The sequence below is a fragment of the Canis lupus genome, chromosome 17 (assembly GCF_003254725.2).
Source record: "Canis lupus dingo isolate Sandy chromosome 17, ASM325472v2, whole genome shotgun sequence".
In the NCBI taxonomy this organism is placed as follows: domain Eukaryota; kingdom Metazoa; phylum Chordata; class Mammalia; order Carnivora; family Canidae; genus Canis; species Canis lupus.
Genome location: NC_064259.1, coordinates 40,355,847 through 40,378,336, shown reverse-complemented (window position 1 = coordinate 40,378,336; position 22,490 = coordinate 40,355,847). Strand labels below are relative to the sequence as shown.

The 22,490-nt window shown below is 39.5% G+C and overlaps 1 protein-coding gene across 1 annotated transcript in view; it reads left to right on the top strand.

The window, feature by feature from the left end:
- The window catches only part of DNAH6 (dynein axonemal heavy chain 6), a 231,955-nt gene that overhangs the window by 83,351 nt on the left and 126,114 nt on the right, over positions 1 to 22,490 (top strand). Inside the window, 11 exon segments of the mRNA XM_025453761.3 lie at positions 2,192 to 2,356; positions 2,441 to 2,554; positions 4,108 to 4,233; positions 4,317 to 4,472; positions 4,981 to 5,142; positions 8,516 to 8,653; positions 11,071 to 11,238; positions 15,033 to 15,181; positions 16,521 to 16,628; positions 19,964 to 20,519; positions 21,312 to 21,434. Coding sequence (XP_025309546.3) covers positions 2,192 to 2,356; positions 2,441 to 2,554; positions 4,108 to 4,233; positions 4,317 to 4,472; positions 4,981 to 5,142; positions 8,516 to 8,653; positions 11,071 to 11,238; positions 15,033 to 15,181; positions 16,521 to 16,628; positions 19,964 to 20,519; positions 21,312 to 21,434 — 1,965 coding nt within the window.

The following is a 22,490-nucleotide window of genomic DNA, read 5'->3' as shown; positions in this document are numbered from 1 at the left end:
AGGGAGACAGAACATAAAGACTCCTAACTCTGGGAAACGAACTAGGGGTGGTGGAAGGGAAGGAGGGCAGGGGGGTGGGGGTGAATGGGTGACGGGCACTGAGGGGGGCACTTGACGGGATGAGCACTGGGTGTTATTCTGTATGTTGGCAAATTGAACACCAATAAAAAATAAATTTATTATTTAAAAAAATAAATAAATAAAATTTCACAAAGAAAAAAATATAGTGAAAGGGAATAAAGGGGAAAGGAGAGAAGATGAGTGGGAAATATCAGAGAGGAGGACAAAACATGAGAGACTCCTAACTCTAGGAAACGAACTGGGTAGTGGAAGGGGAGGTGGGCAGGGGGTTGGGGTGACTGGGTGACTGGGCACTGAGGGGGGCACTTGATGGGATGAGCACTGGGTGTTATGCTATATGTTGGCAAATTGAACTCCAATAAAAAATAAAAAATAAAAAGAAACTAAAAAAATAAAAAGAAACACACTTTAACATTCAAAAAAAAAAAAAAAGAAGAAGAAGTACCACAGTTGGGCAGCCCCAGTGGCACAGCGGTTTAGCGCCACCTTCAGCGGGGGTGTGAGCCTAGAGACCTGGGACTAAGTCCCACGTCAGGCTCCCTGCATGGAGCCTAATTCTCTCTCTGCCTGTGTCTCTGCCTCTCTCTCTCTCTGTCAGTCATGAATAAATAAGTAAAATCTTTAAAAAAAAAAAAAAGAAGTACCATAGTAAATGCAATGACAGAAGTATATGCTTTATTCTGAGTAGAGATAAGAACAGAGTAGAGATAGAGATAGAGTAGAGATAACTGGAGGCCTTACTGCCTTACTCAACTCTCCGCAAGAGGCAGAAGAGTGAACTGGTTAAGAGTGCCAGTTCTACTGTCGAGCCACCTGGATTCAAGTCCTATCTTTTAACCTCATCTATAAAATGAAGAATAGGGATCCCTGGGTGGCGCAGCGGTTTAGCGCCTGCCTTTGGCCCAGGGCGCGGTCCTGGAGACCCGGGATCGAATCCCACGTCGGGCTCCCGGTGCATGGAGCCTGCTTCTCCCTCTGCCTGTGTCTCTGCCTCTCTCTCTCTCTGTGACTATCATAAATAAATAAAATTAAAAAAAAAAAAGATTTAAAAAATAAATAAATAAAATAAAATGAAGAATAGTAATAGTGCCTGATTAATGAGATACTGAGGATTTTCAAGTAGTACATTATGTAGATTACTTAGAACTGTATCCAGTGGGTGCTATGAAAGTGGTAGTTGTCACTGCTGGCAGTGGTGTCTCCAGGACACTGCACAATGCCTAGTATATAGTAAACACCAAGCAAGTGAATGCATTCTCCTATGGAGACCCACGGGACTTCACAGAGAAGAATCTCTCTCCCTCTCTCTCTCTCTCTCTACGCCCCCCCTTCTCCTCCCTGTACACTTCTCTCTCTCTCTCTCTCTCTCTCTCTCTCTCTCTCTCTCACACACACACACACACACACACACACACACACACAGGCAGCCAAAGAAGGTGGAACATAGACATAGGAGGGAGAACATTCCATACAGAGGAAACGTGTGGGGAAATGCCAAGGATTTCAGTCCAGTTAGAGCAAGAGATGTGTTCATGGGAGTGGTAGAAACCTGTAAACATTTTACTTGTCCTGAATTGGCCCTTTTGCAAAGGAATTCACCCATCACTAGTGCAGAAGCAGAGAAAAGGGAGAACCATGGCTAGTATCCAGGGAAACCATGAAAGTTAAAGGAGGGTGAAAGAAGAACTAAGACACCCAGGCAAGCAGGGCAGTCAGGTCATTGAAGTCCAAGAAATAAATATGAGGACTGAAAAGCATCAATTGGACTTGACAGTTGAAAGAACATTGGTAACCTTAATGACCTTAACAGGTTTAGAGGAACAGTTAGGGACAAAAATCAAATGGCAGTAAGTAGGAAAAGAAAGGGAAGGAATTCATGTAGTCAGTCATATATACTCCTTTTTTCAGGAATTTGGCTCCAAAGAGAAGCAGTTAAAAAAAAAAAAAAAAGAGGGGGTAAGGAGAGATCTGTAGAGTGGGATATCAATAGAAGGTTCTAGTATTTGTGGTTAGGCTTCAGTGTTTCAGGGTTCTGTTATAGAAGCACAGAGGATATATGGCTGGCAGGTCCCACACGGAACATGATGTCATTGCTCTGATTATCTTCTAGGTTAGCTTAGGAAAAGGCTTGAAGGCCCGGGGCAATGTGGAGGAATGGCTTGGTAAAGTGGAAGAAGCCATGTTCGTGTCTCTGCGTCGCCTGTGCAAAGCTGCCATCGTTGACTATCAGGCGAAACCAAGGACAGACTGGGTGATTGCTGGCCACCCTTCTCAAGTAACTTACACTCCTTAAATTTCCACCTCTGAATCCGTTTTTGGTGAGATGCATCGCACATTTAAGGATGATGTTTCCATGCAGGTGATCCTGACTATTTCTCAGATCATGTGGTGCCGTGATTTGACTGAGTGTTTGGAAAGAGAAGGTGGTAATCACATAGAGGCCCTGGAAGATTTTGAGAAAGTAAACTTTGAGGTGAGATTTTTAACAAGGTGACATTGAACATATTGCTGTACAGGATGGTCTCGTTAGTGGGTTGTTTGGGTTTTTTTTTTTTTTTTTTTTTTGGTATGGTTAATGCAAAGAACTTTTAATGCTCTGACATGACTTAGAAAGCTTTGGGGTTCTTACTAAAACCATTTATGCTCAGGTTTTCTTAAGGATACTACCTTGATATTTTTTAAGTATTTATAAGACATTAAAATAGGAGGAAAAGACAATTTAAAGAGGAAAATCTCAAGATTATAATGGCTTGCTACATTTAAGGAGACTGTATTTAGTAGGTCTTGAATATCTCTCACAGACATTTATTCAATTCAGGAAAACGCCAGGACTTGTGTCATTTCTATTCTTAGGCTCAAGATGTGCTTTTCTACTATTCTAGAGAATCCTGAGGCAGCCAATAAAACAATAAATTACTGAATCCAAATACCATTCTTCAAGAATGTTTAACCTATAGTTCGGAAATGCCACTTTACAGCTATGCCTAATCTTTAATTCCAAATTTAATTCTATTTCCAAGCAAAGTTGCATGTTTTAAAAATCATCTTTGAAACAGAAACGGAAAGAAACAACCCTCTTCAGTTGAGAGAACACTATCTCTTGAGGACCTCTTAGAATTTCATGTCACAAAGCCACAGAGGAGAGAAAAGACTCTATATGGAAAGTTCCCTTGACCTCTGTGTAGAGGTGGTCCCTGATTAAGGTCAGCATGAGCGAAAATTCAGCATAGCAGCTCAAGGCTTCAAAGACACTGCCCTCCTTTGAAAAAGATTGAACCTTGGGGCACCGGGGTGGCTCAGTCAGTTAAGCATCCAACTCTTGGTTTTGGCTCAGGTCATGGCCTCAGGGTCATGAGATCCAGCTCAGCGCTCTGCAAGTAGTCAGTCTGGAATTCTTTCCCCCTCCTTCTCTCTCCCCCTCTGCTCCTCCCCTCTCCCCACCATGTGCTCTTGCGCACTCTCTCTCTAAAATTAAAAAAAAAATTTTTAATTCTTTTAAACTGAAAAAGATTGAGTCATTTAGGTGAAAATTGGGAGCACAATCTGTCCAAAAATGCTCTCATTCAGTCAATTATTAGCTTATTAAAAATGCTCAGGTTTTCTGATTATCAACGGAAAAACTACCCCTGAAAATGAGGAGTGCCTCCTTAATCATATTTAATTTTTAGGGAGAACAGTCTTCTCTAGAGACATCATCATGTAGTTAAGAGCATGGGCTTTCCTCGAGGTTTTGCCACTTCATAACTGTGTGACTGCCACCAAGTTACTTACCCTCTCAGATCTTTAGTTTTTCTCTAGTGTAAAATGAGGAAAAAGATAGTATGTGCTTCATAGAAGTCATCTAGGAATTAAGTAAGTTAAACTTTTGTCCTGTTTGGTCACAGAATTATAGATTCTTAAGATTAGTTTTGACAAATTTCAAATCCAAATTTAATAGTAAGAAACAGAAAAAATAGTAAAAAAAAATAGATATGTAAGCTGATTTTTTAAAATTAATAATGACAATTTTTCTTTTTTGATTTGTAGAGATTAAATGCCCTGGCAGTGATAGTTCGAGGCAGTCTTCCAAAATTACATAGAAACATCATAACTGCCTTAATTACTATTGATGTACATGCAAGAGACATAGTCACCGAACTTGTTCAAGCCAAGGTAACTTATATTTAAGTAAAATCATATTTTTCTTCCTGAAATTAGTGTACCTAATATATGTATCATTGTTATCACTCATTTAGGTAGAGGAAGTCGATTCCTTTGACTGGCAGAGACAACTGCGCTATTATTGGGATATAGATTTGGATAATTGTGTAGCTAGGATGGCACTCTCTCAGTACACTTATGGCTACGAGTATTTGGGTGCATGCCCAAGATTAGTTATTACTCCTCTCACGGTAAGCTACTGATGACTTAGGTTAAGAGTGATACAAATGCTTTCTTAAAATAGTCTTAAAAAGGGGCACCTGCGTGGCTGGGTTGGTTGTGATCTCGGGGTCCTGGCACTGAGCCTCCACATCAGGCTCCTGCTCACCAGGAAAGTCTGCTTCTCCCTCTTCCTGTCCCTCTGCCCCTGCTTGTGCTCTCTCTCACTCCCTCTCTATCTCTCAAATGAATAAATAAAATCTTTTTTAAAAATAGTCTTGAAAAATAATAAATAAATAAATAAAATAGTCTTGAAAAGTTCCATCTAACCTTAACTCTTCAAAGGATTTGCCATGAATCCATCTTTGTGAAGCAGAGATTTGCATCATTAATCATGTGCCTGGATCTTTGAGTATATTTCAATTGCTATAAAACCTTTCATAGAAAATAATGACCCTCCTCCTGTACAAAGGAAGGGACTTATAAATATGTGGCTTGAGTCAGCTCCCTTCAGTAATGACAATTTATGCACTTCTCCAGGACCGCTGTTACCTTTGCCTCATGGGAGCGTTGCAGCTTGATCTGGGAGGTGCACCAGCTGGTCCTGCTGGCACTGGAAAAACGGAGACAACCAAAGACCTAGCTAAAGCTCTTGCCATCCAGTGTGTGGTCTTCAACTGCTCCGATGGTTTGGACTACAAGGTACAGTCCCAGCCTCTGAACACTAACATTAAGTGCTTTATGGGCTTTCTCACTTGCAACATGGCCTGACAAAAAAAAAAAAAAAAAGGAGAGAAGGGGTGATGGCAAGCAAGGGGAAACTAGTAGGACAAGGGATAGTCAAAGTGAGTTAAATAGAGCAAGGGAAAAGGGTCAACACAAAGTGGGCTGAGTGGTCTAGGTAGGAATCAAGGCCATTGGGCGGTCTACCAAATGGAGGCAAAATTAAAAATCTGTTCATGTCACTGAGTAGAAAGAAGTGAGATGAGATACAAGATATAATAGGGAAATCTTGGAATAAGGAACATGCTTACAGGAAGAGATGAGCAATTCAAAGAGTTGTGTACTGAAAATGAAATAGGGGGCACCTAGGTAGCTCAGTGGTTGAGCATCTGCCTTTGGCTCAGGTTGTGATCCTGGGGTCTTGGGATCAAGTGCCACATTGGGCTCCCTGCAGGAAGCCTGCATCTTTCTCTGCCTATGTCTCTGCCTCTCTCTGTGTGCCTCTCATGAATGAATAAATAAAATATTTTTTAAAAAAAGAAAGAAAGAAAATGAAATAGGAGGTGAGAATTCATGGTAAGATTTTTCAGTATAGTAGTTCTCAAAGTTTTTGGTCACAGGACCCCCATGCCTTATTCCCCTTCTAGGTTTTCACAACACAAAGTAGCATATTAAACACTTTATGAAGTCTCACAGTTAGGAAACCTCTTTAGCTTTATTTAATTCACCAAATCTGGGATATTTTGACCATGGGTGCCTTTTGGCCACTAACCGACAGAGCTGATAGTCTCATTTTTCTGAAAGTTATGTCAATGCCTATATAACGCCCAAATTTAGAAAGTAATCATTTAAATTGTTCAAGTAAATTGTAATTCATTTATTCTTACAGAGTAAATCATACTTATTTTTCAGAAGCATCTTCAGAAATTGGTGTTTCATGGGACTTTCTGTAAAACCCTCCTCCATTTTTAAAATCTAGGAGAAAAAAAAGTGTCAATGGGAATGTCTTTTTTTTATTAATAAAAAATAATGTTTTTTTAATAAACAAAAAAACAATGGAAGGGCAACACAGACAGTAAGTTATTTCACAGGAGCAGAACAAGTGAGGAACAAGAAACCAGAAAATCTTGAGAGAAGTAATCAGGAAATGTGACCCTTCTCCATCCAGAGCAGGTGGCAAAGACAGCCTCTGGGTACACACAGGAAAGAATATGGGAAACTGCTGTCGGCAATCTCTGGAAGAATTGATACTCCCTAACATCTCACATTTATGGGGATCTGCTCCCATCACTATTAAGTTATCTCATCTCAGCAGAGGTACATCAAGTTTTATGATAGTGGTGATTTTTTTATTTTGGCCATAATAATTTTGGTTGTTTTTGAGCTTCTCAAATCAAAATTTGAATTTATACACTCAAATCCATCTTTTAATGATTAGCTAGTCATCACTTAGGCTCAGACAGTCCTGGGAGCTGTGCATTTCCAAAGGCACGATGTATACTGTTGTGACACTTAAAGCCACAGGGTACATCTACGTGATTGACTTATCTTAGACTCTAGAGCAGGGATCCGCAAACTTTTAGGAAAATGCCAAGTGGTAAATATCTTAGGCTTGCAACTTGTCAGTTCTTTCTGCTGTTGTGGTACGAAAGCATCCATGTACAATGTGTAAATGTAATATATTATGAATGAGCATGGCTGTGATCCATTAAAATTCCGTTCACAAAACAGGTGTCAGGACAGATATGGCTGTGTTCTGTCGTTTGATGACCTCTGAAGTACCAGTTACATTCAGTGATAAGAAATTTAAGTATTTATTTGTTCTTATTTATACTCTACCTTGTTCCATAAGGGTTTATTACACTAACCTTTTAAAATTTAATATCAGGGCACCTGGGTGGCACAGTCGGTTAAGTGTCTGACTTTTGGTTTCAGCTCAGGTCATGATCTCAGGGTCATGAGATTGAGCCCCACATCAGGCTCTGCACTGACCATGAAGTCTACTTGGGATTTTCTCTCCATTTCCCTCCCACTTGTTTTTTCTCTCCCTCTCTCACTCTAAAATAAATAAATAAATCTTTAAAAAATAATTAAATTAAAGAAATATCTACATGTAGAAAAAATTTAACTGTACAGAAGGATCCAAAGTTAAAAATAACAGATTTTTTCCCCTATTCACATCACCCAGTTCCACTCTCCAGAGACCAGGTTTCTGATTGTTTTTACTTCTTCTGGTGATTGCTATTATCTCTAAGAACTTGTGTCTGTTACTTTATTTGTATATATCAATTTTGGACATTATCTGCCAACTTATGAAATCAAGATTTTATTAGGTATGACCTTCCAACTTTCTGTTCCAACTTCACTTCCTAATTTTTGTTAGTTTATATAATTTTGTCTTACTATGTCAAGGTATATAAAGTTGTACTGTTCTATAACTATAATTATGCCTTCTTTGCTTTGTCTGGGGATGAATATAAAAATGTAAACCCATTATATAGCACTTATAATATCATGGATGATTCATAATGGAATTTAATGGAATAATGGAAATAGAAAAGGATCAATACATACATCATGAACACTCTACCATTCAAAGGAACACATTCCAAGACAAATACCATATGATTTCACTCATATGTGGAATTTAAGAAACAAAACAAATGAGCAAAAGGGTAACAGAGAGGGAGAAGGAAACCAAGAAACAGACTCTTAACCATAGAGAACAAACTGATGGTCACCAGAGGGAAGATGGTTGAGGAGATGGGTGAAATAGGTGATGAAGATGAAGGAATGATGAGCACTGGGTATTGCATGGAAGTGTTGAATCACTAAATCCTACACCTGAAACTAATATTACACTGTCTATTAACTAACTGGAATTTAAATAAAAACTTTAAGAAAACAATAAAGGAACATATTCTAAGCTTCAGGATTAATGGGTTGTTTTTCTATGTCTTTTTAGCTTTCTTCTTCTAAAGCAATGTTTTTCCAGCTTTACTGTGCTTATAAATCACCTGAAGATCTCATTTTAGTGCCTATTCTAATTCTGGGGAGGGCCTGAAATTTTGTATTTTAAAATCCCCTGGGTGATGTCAACTCTTAGTGGTTCACTTTGAGAAGCCAAGAACCAAGTGGTTCTCAAAGTGTTAACTCTGGATCAACAGTATTATCACCACCTGGCAACTTGTTAGAAATGCAAATTATCTGGCCACACTCCAGACATCCAGAAGAAGAAAAACTATTGCTTATTTGCAGATACCACCTCTTTTTAATATTTCTACTCAGAATTTAACTTTTGAAGGAGTTCAGCTTTGCAACACAAAGTTGAATAGCATTATTCTGATTTCAGATGATGGGGCGCTTCTTCAGCGGTCTGGCACAGTCAGGGGCCTGGTGTTGCTTTGATGAATTTAATCGAATTGACATAGAAGTTTTGTCGGTCATTGCACAGCAACTCATTACTATTAGGAATGCCAAAGCTGCAAAGGTAATCTATAGGACAATTGTCCAGGAAGGTAGCATTTCTTAAGTCTGTAACCAAGTGATAGCATGTTGCATTTTAGGAAGAACAGTGCTAGCTGTACCATATCTACTCACCTTTCCAGTGTAATTGGTGAGTACTACAGCAATAAGACTTAATTGAGTGAATTAATTCCTCATCCAGGTAACACAGAAGCAACCATACATCAGACACTGTGTGGGGACCTGGAGATACAGAGATGGTGAGACTCAGTCCTGCCCTCAAAGAGCTCTGTGCTTCCCACTCCCAACACACACATGCACATATACATCCACTCGCACCCCATCCCTGTCCCTCCACCTCCTATTTCCCTCTGCACTTTTCTGGCCTTTCACATTTATTTCTCTGTTAGGTTTCTCTACTGTACCTCTTCTGGACTCTACTGCCATCATGGCCCCCAGGCTCAGCCTCATGCTGGTAGGAAAATGAGAGAAGAGCCCTACAGAACCCAGGGGGACCTTGTTTCTCAATCTATACAAACCAGAACAAGCTTGCCAGTTGTTTAATATTTAAATACTCACTGCCCTGAGTCCCTATCGAGTCCTCTACCACTACCATGTCCCCTTTTAAAGAGCACCAGACCTTTGCTGGATCCTGGTGTAGCAAGGGGGACTCTGGACCCAGCTGTAGCTCTAGAGACAGAGGCATTTTCACTGGAAGGTGCCCTGCTAAAGAGTTGTTAAATTTTTGATCATCACTTCTACAAAAAAGCAAATTACAGAACAAGTAAAAAGAAAGCAGAAATTGAACTTTAATGAGTCACTTAATTGTGCCAGGCATTGTACTTTACATTTATTTCATTTTCAAACCAAACCTACATGAAGTAGAAGGCATTTTTCCAAGGTTACAGATGAAAAGGATTCAAAGAAATTAAAAAATATTTCTGGGAACACCACAAACCAAGATATAAACCTAAATCTGTATGACCCTAAAGTCTGAGCTCCTTCAACTACACACTCTTCTGCCTCCCACACCTTCAGAGGAGGCCTGTATTAAATGCAGGGACCTCCAGATAGAGCATAACTCATAAGTCACTGTCACCTTGTTGAGCCTTTAGCAGAGAGCAAAGCACAGGAAGTAAGAAAGAAGGACCAATGAGAATGGAGGCAGGATGGAAGCATTGCTGACCAGAGGGCAACAATGAGAGATAAAAGGAAGGGAGGAAGACATCTGAGATAGTTGGAGGGGAATCAATCCCCTGGAACAGATGAAAAAGCTAGTGCACAGAAACTAACAGGCTTGAATAGCACAAACAACCATTCAGTGGCAGCAGGACTGGTCTCCATTATACTGCCCAGCATTTTCTCCTCTGAACTATGACACATCTGCTAGTCTTCCCCTGTATTCTTTGTGTCTGTTAATAGTGCCCTCCTCATGTGACCCAGCTAGAAACCCGGAATTGTAACTCCGTGATTCCTGGTCTTGTCATTTGTTCAATAATAATTCCTTACTGGTCCCCCGGTCTATAGTTTGTCCAGCCTCTCCACTGCCACCTTTGATACTATCACTCTGCCCAAAATTCTAAGCTTCCCTCCACCTACAGAACAAAATCTAAATTCCTTATCCCAGTGTGCAAGACTTCTGATGCTCAGGCCTCAGCCTAGCTACACTTTCCTCTTGGAACTTTACCCTTAGTGAATGGCTGTCCATTTCCTGAACATGCACTGCTCCTTGTGACCAGATGGCTGCCTCTGCTTATCCATGTGAAATGCCCTTCTTCATTCTTCAGTCCCCCAGCAGGCATCCCTGTTCCTCCTGTGAACTTCGCACACACCTCCAGTGGAGCATCTGTTGTTCTACATGGCCACAGGTTCCACATCTGACTCCACACTGCAGGCCTGGGAGCTTCTCGGGGCCTCAGGAGTGAGTCTCCCTCAGCTCTCCACCTCCACACCTGACCCCATGCCTCATCTGTAACAGATGCTCAACGGGTGTTCCTTTTGAATGAGAGTCAAGGGTGGGGCAACAGTAACAGTGGGGCCTCCAACACCCAAGGACTAAGATCCCATTGGAATTTCTTCTACCCAGAAAGTAGGGTAGAAGGTTTCAGGGCCATTAAACCTATCTTGAATTGAGGAGTCTCAGCAAGAGGTTGAGAGGCCTAAAATATTAACAGGACTGGGCCAGAAAGGAAGAGACAATTTGGGCAAAGCAGGGGCAGGGAGGCAGAAAGCAGGAAATACTGAGCCCAGAAGAGATTGCGAGTGGGTAGAACAGAATCGGGAGGGAAACATTCCGTGTTGTCCAACAGCAGGATTCACTAGGCTGATGGTCTTTGCTTGAATGTTCCATACACAAGGCTTGAACTCAAGTGGTGTTTATGTGAAAGAATTTCTAAATGTTTGGAGAAGTGTTAACTTATAGTTTCTCTTTCCTTTAAACAGCTGTCTAGATTCATGTTTGAGGGACGGGAAATAAAGTTGGTCATGACCTGTGCAGCCTTTATCACAATGAATCCTGGATACGCAGGCAGAACCGAATTGCCAGATAATTTGAAAGCCCTGTTTAGACCCTTTGCAATGATGGTTCCAAATTACACTTTGATTGCAGAGGTGAGCTTCATGTTATAAAGCAGGAAAAATTTAAGCATGTTTTTTATTTACCATTTGATTCTATTGAGATGGAAAGTTTCCTTTAGGAATGTGCCCTGGCACAAGTTACACATTATCGTTTGCTCTTCAGTGTAGAAATGATTGTTATCACTTATAATGTTTTGATGTGTGTGCATGTGTGTATAACTGCTATATCCCTCCTGCCCAGAATGGTATATGGAAGATAGTAGGCCCCTTAGACTGGAATGAATCAGTTAATTTAATTAGTCAGTTCATTGGCGTTTATTCATTTCTAAGAATTAAAATGTCTGGGGACAACTGAGTGGCTCAGTTGGTTAAGTATCTGCCTTCAGCCCAGGTCATGATCTTGGGGTCCTGGGATCCAGCACTGTGTGGGGTTACCTGCTCAGTGAAGAGTCTATTTCTCCCTTTCCCTCTGCCCCTGATTGTCCTCTCTCTCTCTGTGTCTCACTCTCTCTGTCTCACTCTCTCTCTCTCTCCCCCTCAAATAAATAAAATCCACCCCAAAATCAAAATGTCTGAATGCATTCTAAAAATTCTATTGCAGTATTGTGATTTATAGGAAATAGATATTTGGTCACTCAATCCAAATAGATTTCCATACGTATTTGGTCTTCATCCACAGTTTCTGGCTTACAGCTCCTACAAACCTTGAAATTTTCTGTGATCAGGTGGTTAAAGTGTCTTTTGTTATGTTAGTGCAATGCTTTTTAGAAAGCCCTTAGGTAACCTAAGGATGGAGGGGAGGCTGGTTGCCCGGAGAACCAACCCTGTGATTACAGGGGAACCTTCAATCCCATGTTTGCACTCTGGACAGGAGATAGGAGCTGGAGGTTGGATCAGCCAAAAGCCAATGATCAATCATGAACTTGTAATGAAGCCTCCATAAAAACCCAAAAGGACTGGGTTTAGAGAGTTTATGGGTTGGTGAACACTTGGAGACTGGGAAGAGCGGTGTGCCTGAAGAGGGCATGGAAGCTCCAAGCCCTGTCCCCATACCTTGCCCTATGCATTCTTTTCCATCTGTCTGTTGATTCATATCCTTTATCTTCAATAAACTAATACTTGTGTTTTCCCGAGTTTTGTGAGCTGCTCTAGCAACTTAAAAGAACCTAAGCAGGAGGTCATTGTGATGTAGGAAAGACATTAGGGTTCAAAGCTGATGGCCAAGAAAGAATTCTTGAGACATCTTTGGTGCAAAAAAAGGTGGTTTTAGTAAAGCACAGGGACAGGACACGTGGGCAGAAATAGTTGCACTGGGATCATGAGGAGTGGCTCATTATAGACTTTCAAGTTGGAAGACGATTACGGACAGCGTTAAGTCTCTAAGGAATTTTGGAAACAAGGTTTCCAGGACCTTGAGGGGGCTAGCTATTGTTAGGAAAAGGTCATTTATTACCATCTAATAAAACCTTAGTCATGAGACAGACCCTTCAGATGATATATGGATGGGTCATATGCTTGGAAGATGACTGCCAATATGTATCTTGGGGGTTAGAAATAAAGGAAGTTTCCAAAGGGATTTTTATACATTAAAATAGACTTACAGGATTCAGAGTGTCAGGCTAAGATTACCTTTTGCCCTTAGCAAAGTATCAATGTCCAGACAGTTGCGTACTTAGAGGAATGTCACTGTGCCCTTGTCTGTAGGTAATAAGGATATTTAATAATTTTTCTTCTGCCTTTGTTTCCCACATCAGTTGGAACCTCTAATCTGTAGCAGTCAGAAACACAGATAACAGCCCGGACTTGTGACTGGCATCTGAAGTGGGGGATGGGAGGCAGTCTTGTAGGACTGAGCCTTTAACCTGTGGAATCTGATGCAGTCTCTGGCATTAGAATGAAATTGCTCAGAAAGTATAGATTATTCCTGTGGCTAATAAATGCCTTTAATAACGCTAATTTATTCTTCTACAAGAAATAAAAGAAATTACCTAAGAATGGAATGGACCATACCAAATCCTATAACTTTTATTGGTATAATACTTAGAGCATCTCATGGGTCTTCCAGCACCCTTTGTGGGCATGGTAGGGTGAAGAGCAGTTAAGACAGGTGGTGTTTTCCCTCTAGACCCTCTGTGGACAGGAATAATAAATGATTTGTTCATTGTCCAAAGCTGGTAGGAAGAAAACCAGATTTAGAACTCAGTCCAAAATTTTATTCATATCTCATTCTTTGTCTTGTTGTTATATTACTTAATGATCAATTGGGGAAATTTCAAAAAACAGTTTCTGAGTGCTATTAGCATTGTTGTTAAAGACTGAATGAATTGGGGTCTGTCCATAGTAAATATTTTTAATATTTTTAATTACCTGCAATGTGCAGAGCACTGTGCTAATTTTTAATGATAGCGTTAGGAGTTAGTTAGACAGTTACATAGTCCGGGCAGGGTCCCCAACAGGAAAATATGGAGTCAAAACAACTAAAATGAAACATCACTGACATCCTGTTTTGCAGCTTAGATAGGACCATACTAGTGTTCTGCTTTGCAGCCTTTGCAGAAATGACTTCTGCAAAACATCCTAAAATAAGACAACCACAAAAGCACTTGTTTTCGTTTTTAAGATTCTATTTATTTATTTGAGAGAGAGAGAGCATGAGCAGGAGTGAGGGGCAGAGGGAGAGGGAGGAACAAACTCCCTGCTGAGTAGGGAACACAAAGAGGGGCTTGATCCCAGGATCCTGGGATCATAACCTGAGCAGAAGGCAGACACTTAACTGACTGAGCCACTTAGGCACCCCAACAAAAGCATTTGTTAATATCATAGGCAAGGGGCAGTTAAGACCTAAGTCCCCAGATGCCAGCAAAAAAAGACCATCACCATAGAGGCATTAGCCTAATAAGTAGACAGATACATGACCAAAGCCCTGATTGGCATGACTCATCACACCCTGATTGCTTAAGATAGTTCCACAAAACTTTTTTTTCCACAAAAGAGTTTATAAAAACCCCTAAGCTTAGAAACTCCAAGGGCAACCCATTCAGACCCTTCTCCCTCTCTAGGAGCTTTATAATCTTGCTCAATAAACTTTGCTTTGGTGCCCACCATTCCTTGTCTGGTCCCCTCTTAATTCTCTGAGGCAGCAACCAAGAACTTTGGGCAATTAGGGGACAAAAATCCTGTAACAATAGAGCAATAAACAAACAGACATCAGTAAGAAACATCTACATCATTTCAAATCCTGATTCTGAGGCTAACTGCAGTGACTTGAATAGGTTATGGATTGAAGAAAAGATCCACACTCACCTCCACTGTCATCACCCAATTTATTTAGCCAAGAATGCAGAAACTTATCAAAAGGAAGATAATCTTCTAGGGCAGAGGAAGGGTACAAATCTGTGTAGGTTGCCTCAATACTCAGGGAGCTCTAAGGGAGCACCCAGCTATCACTGATTCTGTCCACAGGGTGGTGTTCCTGTAAGGTGGGAGAAACTCAAGTCTTGCTTTTGTACTCATACCTTACAACACCATCCAACCTTCATAATGTGAATGTTTTCTAACAGAAGGCTCTACTGCTCCTTGAACTAAATGTCACCAATGCCACATCTCATCTATAGAAAGAAAGCAGAATCACTGCTCAACCATCGCTGTATAACATTCCACCTTCCACCTTCTTATAACACAGAAAATCCTTTTCCTTTCAATCTTAAATGATATAACAACTTGGAGAGGTAAAATGCCTAAAGTAGATTTTGAATACATTGGTATTATGCTAATATGTTGCCATCAATACAGTATAAGAAGCATTGCATTGTACTTTTCCATTCTAGGTAATTCTATATTCTGAAGGATTTGAATCCAGTAAAATATTAGCAAGAAAAATGACTCAGATGTATAAACTCTGCAGTGAACAGCTCTCTCAGCAGGATCACTACGACTTTGGCATGAGAGCTGTAAAGTCTGTACTGGTCATGGCTGGGTAAGAAGCCAAAGTGGTCAAGAATGAAATTCTAAACCACGTAATCAAAGCATTAAACGACTAATTTACACATGGCTCTTAAAGTGACATAGAAATGGACTATAAATGTTAGCTGCTACCATCATCATTTTGCCTTACACTCCCCATGCCACAGTCAAATGGGGCATCTCTTCTCATTGCACAGAAGTTCTGGTTGGCCCCATACTGAACCTGAGTCTCCACGCTGGGCTTCGGCTAGCTTTCATTTCCCCTGAACCCATCACAAAGGTTGGGTTTACTGTACTTAAAAGCCTTTATTACCGTAGGTAGGATGAGTAGACTTAAAAGGCACCGTTTGTTATGCACATACAGTAAATTTAAGACCTACACATCGCCTGACAAAGACCAAAGAAGTGCTGAGAGAAGCTTCAGTGTCCTCCTTCTGGCCTCAGTCCAGGCTTACGTCCTAGGCTCCATTTCTGCCTTTACAGTATGGTCCAACACTGAGCTGCTTTGTAATTTCTAGTAAAGCAGCTTTCTAGTGTCTTCATGTCCCAACTTCTCTCTCTATAACTTCCTGAAACTCTTATCTCTGGACCCCCACTTTATCCAGAGTCTCTCTAGTCCTTTTTCCTAGGCCATGACTCACTGGTCTGGGATCCACAATCCAGGGCCTCTTCTGTCAGGCCCCTGTATCCCAGGGCTCTGAGCAAATCTCCCTGCCCTTTTCTGTTCTTTCTTTCAACCTCCCAGCTACAGTAGTTTTCCCCTTTACAGGACTGCCATGTAAAGACCAAGGATACTAAAGAGTTTGGATATACTTGCACTCCAGAAACACGACCACCTGCCAGGGGACAAGACACACATGGGAGCAGTCACCTAGGACACAGTGCATGGGGGCAACCATAATAGGGCTGTGCCTGAGGTTCGCTGAGGAGGGCAATAGAGGAACTTTCTGGAGGAGAAAGTAACTGGGCTGGGTTTTGAAGGAGAAATCGGAGCAAAGCAGGACTTTCTGGGCTGAGAGAAAAGAAAGTTGCAGGAATGTGAATCATATGGTGCATTCGGGAAACTGAAAATTCAGGTTGGATAAAGTCTGGATTGATGCAGGGAGGTCAAGAAAATACCTTTACCATTCTTCTCAAAGCCATGTAGCCAGTGCCTTATCTGTCCTTGTGCTCTGATGGAAATGGACAATGGGTATGCAAGGAAAAACAATCCTCCCCTTCTAACTGGAATCCGCAGAGGGGTGCCTTCCACAGCTTTTTGCAAATAGAATCCCTAACCTACTGGCTAGGAAAATCATGCTCAGTAGTATTAGGTCCTTGGAACATCATCTAAATTATACCTTTAAATTTAGGTCTTTAAAAAGGGAGAATCCAGACCTCAGTGAAGATGTGGTGTTGATAAGAGCTTTACGAGACTCCAATTTGCCAAAATTCCTAACAGATGATGCTCTTCTGTTCAGGTAAATTTCTAGATGTTACAGAATAAAGCATAGCTGCCATGTAGAGGTAAAGGGTAGTCTTCTCTTCAGTTATGTCTGTGTCTTACAAGGTAATAATGTACTCATCTTTTCTGGAGAAATTTATTACAGTTTAAAAAATACTAGTTTAAAATAAAGAACCTAAAATTTAAGCATCAATCAGTCCTTTCTTTTTTCTTTTTCAAAATATTGGTCACTAGGATGTGTGTTATACAAATTAGCATTTGATTATAAGTTCTGACCTAAGAGAAATTCCTGACCCCCAAAAAATCAGACTTGGGGCATAACATAAATGTGATGGCTTTTATCTACTTCTACTTTTACTATTGAATTTTATGTTTATCGAGGTCGTACATGTATACAGTTGTAAAAAGTATCACAAATTAGTCTCATGAGAAACAGTAGCTCCATGCCCTTCACCAACTCCCAATTCCCAAAGGCACTCATTTTTCAATTCTTTTGTTTCTTTATTTTGTTGTTATTTCCCTACATATTTTTATTACTGCATTTATGCTATTTTTTTATTTTTCAGTTTTAGATATGTGCTATAGAGTTAGTAAATGGAAGATGAGGATATGCACATGCACTTCTTCCCGTCCTCTTACCCTCCCTGTGGTTATATTGCAGTCTAACTGGAGCTAAATGTCCAGGTTTCCATAATTTATTACAGCTATATAAACAGTATCCACAGCTGAGCTATGTTTCCCTTGTTTTATTTTCTTTTCCCTGCATTTGTTGATTGTCTTAGTTTTTATTTTTTAATCCTTTACCTACTTTCCTATAAATTTATTAATAATTTATTTCCAAATTCTGCCAGAGTATGTGTAAACCTCCTTTAAAAAACAAAAAACCAAAAAAAAAAAAACCAAAAAAAAAAAAACAAAAAAAAAAACAAAAACCTGGGGGATCCCTGGGTGGCTCAGCGGTTTGGCGCCTATCTTAGGCTCAGGGTGTGATCCTGGAGTCCTGGGATCAAGTCCCACATCAGGCTCCCTGCATGGAGCCTGCTTCTCCCGCTGCCTGTGTCTCTGCTTCTCTCTCTCTCTCTCTCTCTCTCTCTCTCTAATGAATAAATAAATAAAATCTTTAAAAAATAAAACAAAATAAAAATTTTAAAACCCTTTAATTATATAAGACATTCTAGCAAATTTGTCTCTTTGGAGCCCTCTGTTCTTCTGCTCTAATCTGGATTATTTGTCCATTATCTGTTACACATTGATCATCCTGGGATGCCCACTTATGATGGTGTTGAAGTTTCCTTTGCTTTTGTCCTGTCAGATCTTCTCATTTCCAGAACATGTCTACTGTCTTTTGGCAAAACACAATGATTAAAATTCCTACACCTTTATCTTTGCACACCTATGATACTTCTATAAAGTGATATTCTAGTACATAAGTTTCCTAGGTTTAATTTTTTTAAGATTTTATGTATTTATTCATGAGAGACACATAGAGAGAAAGAGAGAGAGAGAGGAGAGAGAGAGAGAGGCAAAGAGAGAGGGAGAGAGAGAGAAAGGCAAAGACACAGGTAGCGGGAGAAGCAGGCTCCATGCAGAGAGCCTGACGTGGGACTCAATCCTGGGTCTCCAGGATCACGCCCTGGGCTGAAGGCAGCGCTAAACCTCTGAGCCACCCAAGCATCCCAGTTTCCTAGGTTTTACAGAGTATGAGTATTTTTATTTTATTTTTTATTTTATTTTTTTTTAGATTTTATTTATTTATTCATGATAGTCACAGAGAGAGAGAGAGAGGCAGAGACACAGGCAGAGGGAGAAGCAGGCTCCATGCACTGGGAGCCTGATGTGGAATTCGATCCCGGGTCTCCAGGATCGCGCCCTGGGCCAAAGGCAGGCGCCAAACCGCTGCACCACCCAGGGATCCCCGAGTATGAGTATTTTTAATTTAGATAGATTCTATTAAAGCATTGTCCAAAGACATTTACATTTATACAAATGATTTTATGACAATACCTGTTTCCTTTTAAATGTTTTAGAGAGTGACCAAAAGTTGTACACTATTTTAATATGCATTTCTTTAATTTTTAATGCCATGGAGCATTATTTCTTGTGTCATTAGTCATTTACATTTATTTTTAGAGCATATTTCTATTGTGCTCTTTTTTATTGATTTGTAAGAAATCATAAACTTCATGTGGTATATAAATTGGAAATACTTTTCTAAGTCTATCATTCTTTAAGTTTATAGATAAAACCTTTTATCTCACACTAGTTTATGGGTTTTTGCTTGTTTGTCACTTTACCAACTTTAAAAATAATAGTTGTAGATTTCTTATCTTCCTTAGAAAGACCTTGGCTAGATGGAGGGTGGGTGTTAAAGAGGGTGCTTGTTATAATGAGCACTGGGTGTTGTATGTAAGTGATGAATCACTGAATTCTACTCAGAAACCAATATTATACTGTCTGTTAACTAGATTTTAAACTTTTTAAAAATTTAAATAAAATAGAGCAGCCCAGGTGGCTCAGCGGTTTAGCATAGCCTTTAGCCTGGGGCCTGATCCTGGAGACCCAGGATCAAGTCCCACGTCGGGCTCCCTACATGGAGCCTGCTTCTCCCTCTGCCTCTTTCTCTCTCTCTCTCTCTCTTTGTGTCTCTCATGAATAAATAAAATCTTTTAAAAATTTTAAATAAAATAAAATAAATTGAAAGTCCTTCTTAACCATAGTGTTGCAAAATACATCTCTTACATTTTCATCTAGTATTTTTGTTGTCATTTCATACTAAACTCTACTGCATTTCAAATATATTTGTGTATATAGTATGAGGTAAGAATTTAGCTTCTTTTTTACCCATAGAAATATCTCATATTATCTGCTTCTCACAGAAACAGTTAACTTTCCCTTTACTCCCTTTTTTTAACCTACTACTAATTTCTATTTCTATTCCCATCTTAGTTTTCTAAATGCCCATTCAGTTATAAGCATGCATAAATGCTTTTGGAAGAAATTGAGATATAAATATAATTTTTTAAATAAATTGATAAATTCATCATTTTCTATGTTTGGTTCTATGCCATGTACTGTGGACAATACAAACACATAAGAAATATTCCTTACCTCAAGAAGCTCCCAATGTACTTAAGAACATTGGTGTACTGTACAAGAAACAAAAAGAATCATATACAATATCAGAGAAATATTAGATTCTGGTATAACACATTGGACAGACTAGAACTGTGCATGTTCAGAAGAAAAGATCAAGGAGAAAAAGAAGATTCAATGTAATCAATGATTGTAATAAATTAATTGTAACAAATTGGGAAATATCAATAACTGATGGTTTTATTTTTGTTTTTTCAGTGGAATCATATCTGATCTTTTTCCTGGAGTCCAAATTCCAGAACATGATTATGGTATATTGCAGTCAACAATTATAGATGTCATGAGTAAAAAGAATCTTCAGCCTGAGATATGTATGGTTAAAAAAGTAATACAGTTTTATGAAACTATGCTGGTAAGACATGGTGTGATGTTAGTTGGGCCAACAGGAGGTGGCAAGACCACAGTTTACCAAATACTAGCAGAAACTTTAGGGAATTTGCATAAACTTGGTGTAGACAATCCCTTTTACCAACCAGTTAAAACGTACGTTCTTAATCCTAAATCAATTACAATGGGTGAATTATATGGTGAAGTTAACAACATAACCTTGGAGTGGAAAGATGGTTTGATGGCACTAAGTGTCCGAGCAGCTGTGAATGACACTTCAGAAGACCATAAATGGATCATCAGTGATGGGCCCGTGGATGCTCTTTGGATTGAAAATATGAATACAGTATTGGATGATAACAAGATGCTCTGTCTGGCTAACAGTGAGAGGATCAAACTCACACCTCAAATCCACATGCTTTTTGAGGTAAATATATATTATATGCCTTACTGTGGCATAAAATCATTCATTAGATTGGCATGCCATCATCAATTTTTTTCTTGTCGATATATCATTTACTATCTGTAAGGCCTACCATGGTGTTTTGTTTATATACGAAATTGTTTACATACTTATCAAATTGTCCTTTTATAATAGAGTGTGTATCCTGAGAACCAAAGACTCTAAGATATTCCTGTTTCTCTAAACAAGAAATAAAATAAATCTTCCTTAGCACTTGTTTCCTTTCTTTTGGAAATAATTAATATATAGCTTGATGATGTTACATAATTTGAAATACTTTCTAAGAAAAAAAAGTTATATTTACTATGAATAAATTATCCCTCTGTGGCATGAATATTGGTGAAGGGATTGGAAGAGGAATGTGGACCTAATAGAGCTGTAAAATATTCTGGAAGCTACCACCCCTACTGTACCCATTCACCAAACATGGATCAAATGCCTACTAAGTGCTAGGCATTCAGCTATGTATGAGATATAAGAATGAAAAAGTAAAGAAGTGAAAAGCAAAGAGGGGAAGAAAGAAATACTTCTACCTTCCCATAAGGATTTATTTAACATTATCCTCTTATATTTGTGTGGGGTTTTTCACCTTATGCCTCACTTACCTTTCCTCCTCCATTTTTGATTACTGAAGGCTGTCTCTCCTGTATACAAAGCTTTCAGTGTTAAGTTTAAACATGTGATCCATGAACATTGAAGGTGGAAGAATTAGGAAGTATAATTAACTACTTTTTGTTCAACTTCCTTGGATTTTAGGTGCAAGATCTAAGGGTTGCCTCTCCAGCAACAGTCAGTCGATGCGGAATGGTGTTCGTGGATCCTGAAGAACTGAAATGGATGCCTTATGTTAAAACGTGGATGAAGAGTATTTCTAAAAAAGTAAGGACAACCAGATACTCTACAATATATCCATCTGTCAAGATGGAGGCCCTGGTGTGCCCAAATTGCAGTAAGTTAAGAGATCTCATTGTGCTTCATGGAGGACATTCCAACATTATATCCAGTGCCTCTCCCTAAGAATTCTTGAGATGCTCCAGAAATGTTAATATCCTCCCCAAATCTGTCATTATCTGTTACCTCAGCCTGCCAGGCTGCCTAGGCACTGATTCCTGCCCACTCTCCCTGGCTTCTCTGCAGATTGGTTCCTCTCCAGGACAAATACAAACTGCTTCCTCAAGTCCCCCAAACACAGCTAGCACAGGCTGGGGCATTAAAAGACTCTGCAGAAGGCTTGGGACAATGAGGGAATCACAAGGCAGAAAAAGAACATTTCAATCCAGGCACTGTCATTGTTTTTAGATTGTAGAGCCCCTATCACCTCTGAGAGAAAGGAAAGCCAGTTTACCTCCCACCCAATCTTAGGTCTCTGGCCCAAGATGAGTTTTTACCTCGGAGAAAACATGCCACATTATTATATGGAACAGCTCAGGTCTATATCACCTTCTGCACCCTCTCCATTCTAAAACAAGAGTTCTCTTTGCCTTAGCTTAACAAGGGAGCTTTGGAGGTGTTGCATCCCATCCCAGCCCCCACTCCAGAGAGCCATTTTTTTTTCTGCCTCTCCTCCTCCAAAGATGAATCAGGAAATTATTATTTTTTTCATTCTTAGGCATCAACATTTGAACAATAATATGTTCCAGTTTCAGAGTACATTATCAAAGAAAATAATCCTCAGAATTGAGAATGTATCATGAACTACCATAAGATTTTAAACTTTCCCAAATTTACTCTTCTTTTTAAATTAATAGGCGGTGTTACTTAAAGCACTCTTAGGTTTATAAAAAACATTTAATGGAAGGTACAGAGCATTATCATATATACTCCTCCTCCAAATATAGTTTTTCCTATTAACATCCTGCACTGGCGTGGTACATTTGTTAAAAGTGATTTGTTAAAATTGATGAAACATTACTGATATATTACTATCAACTAAAG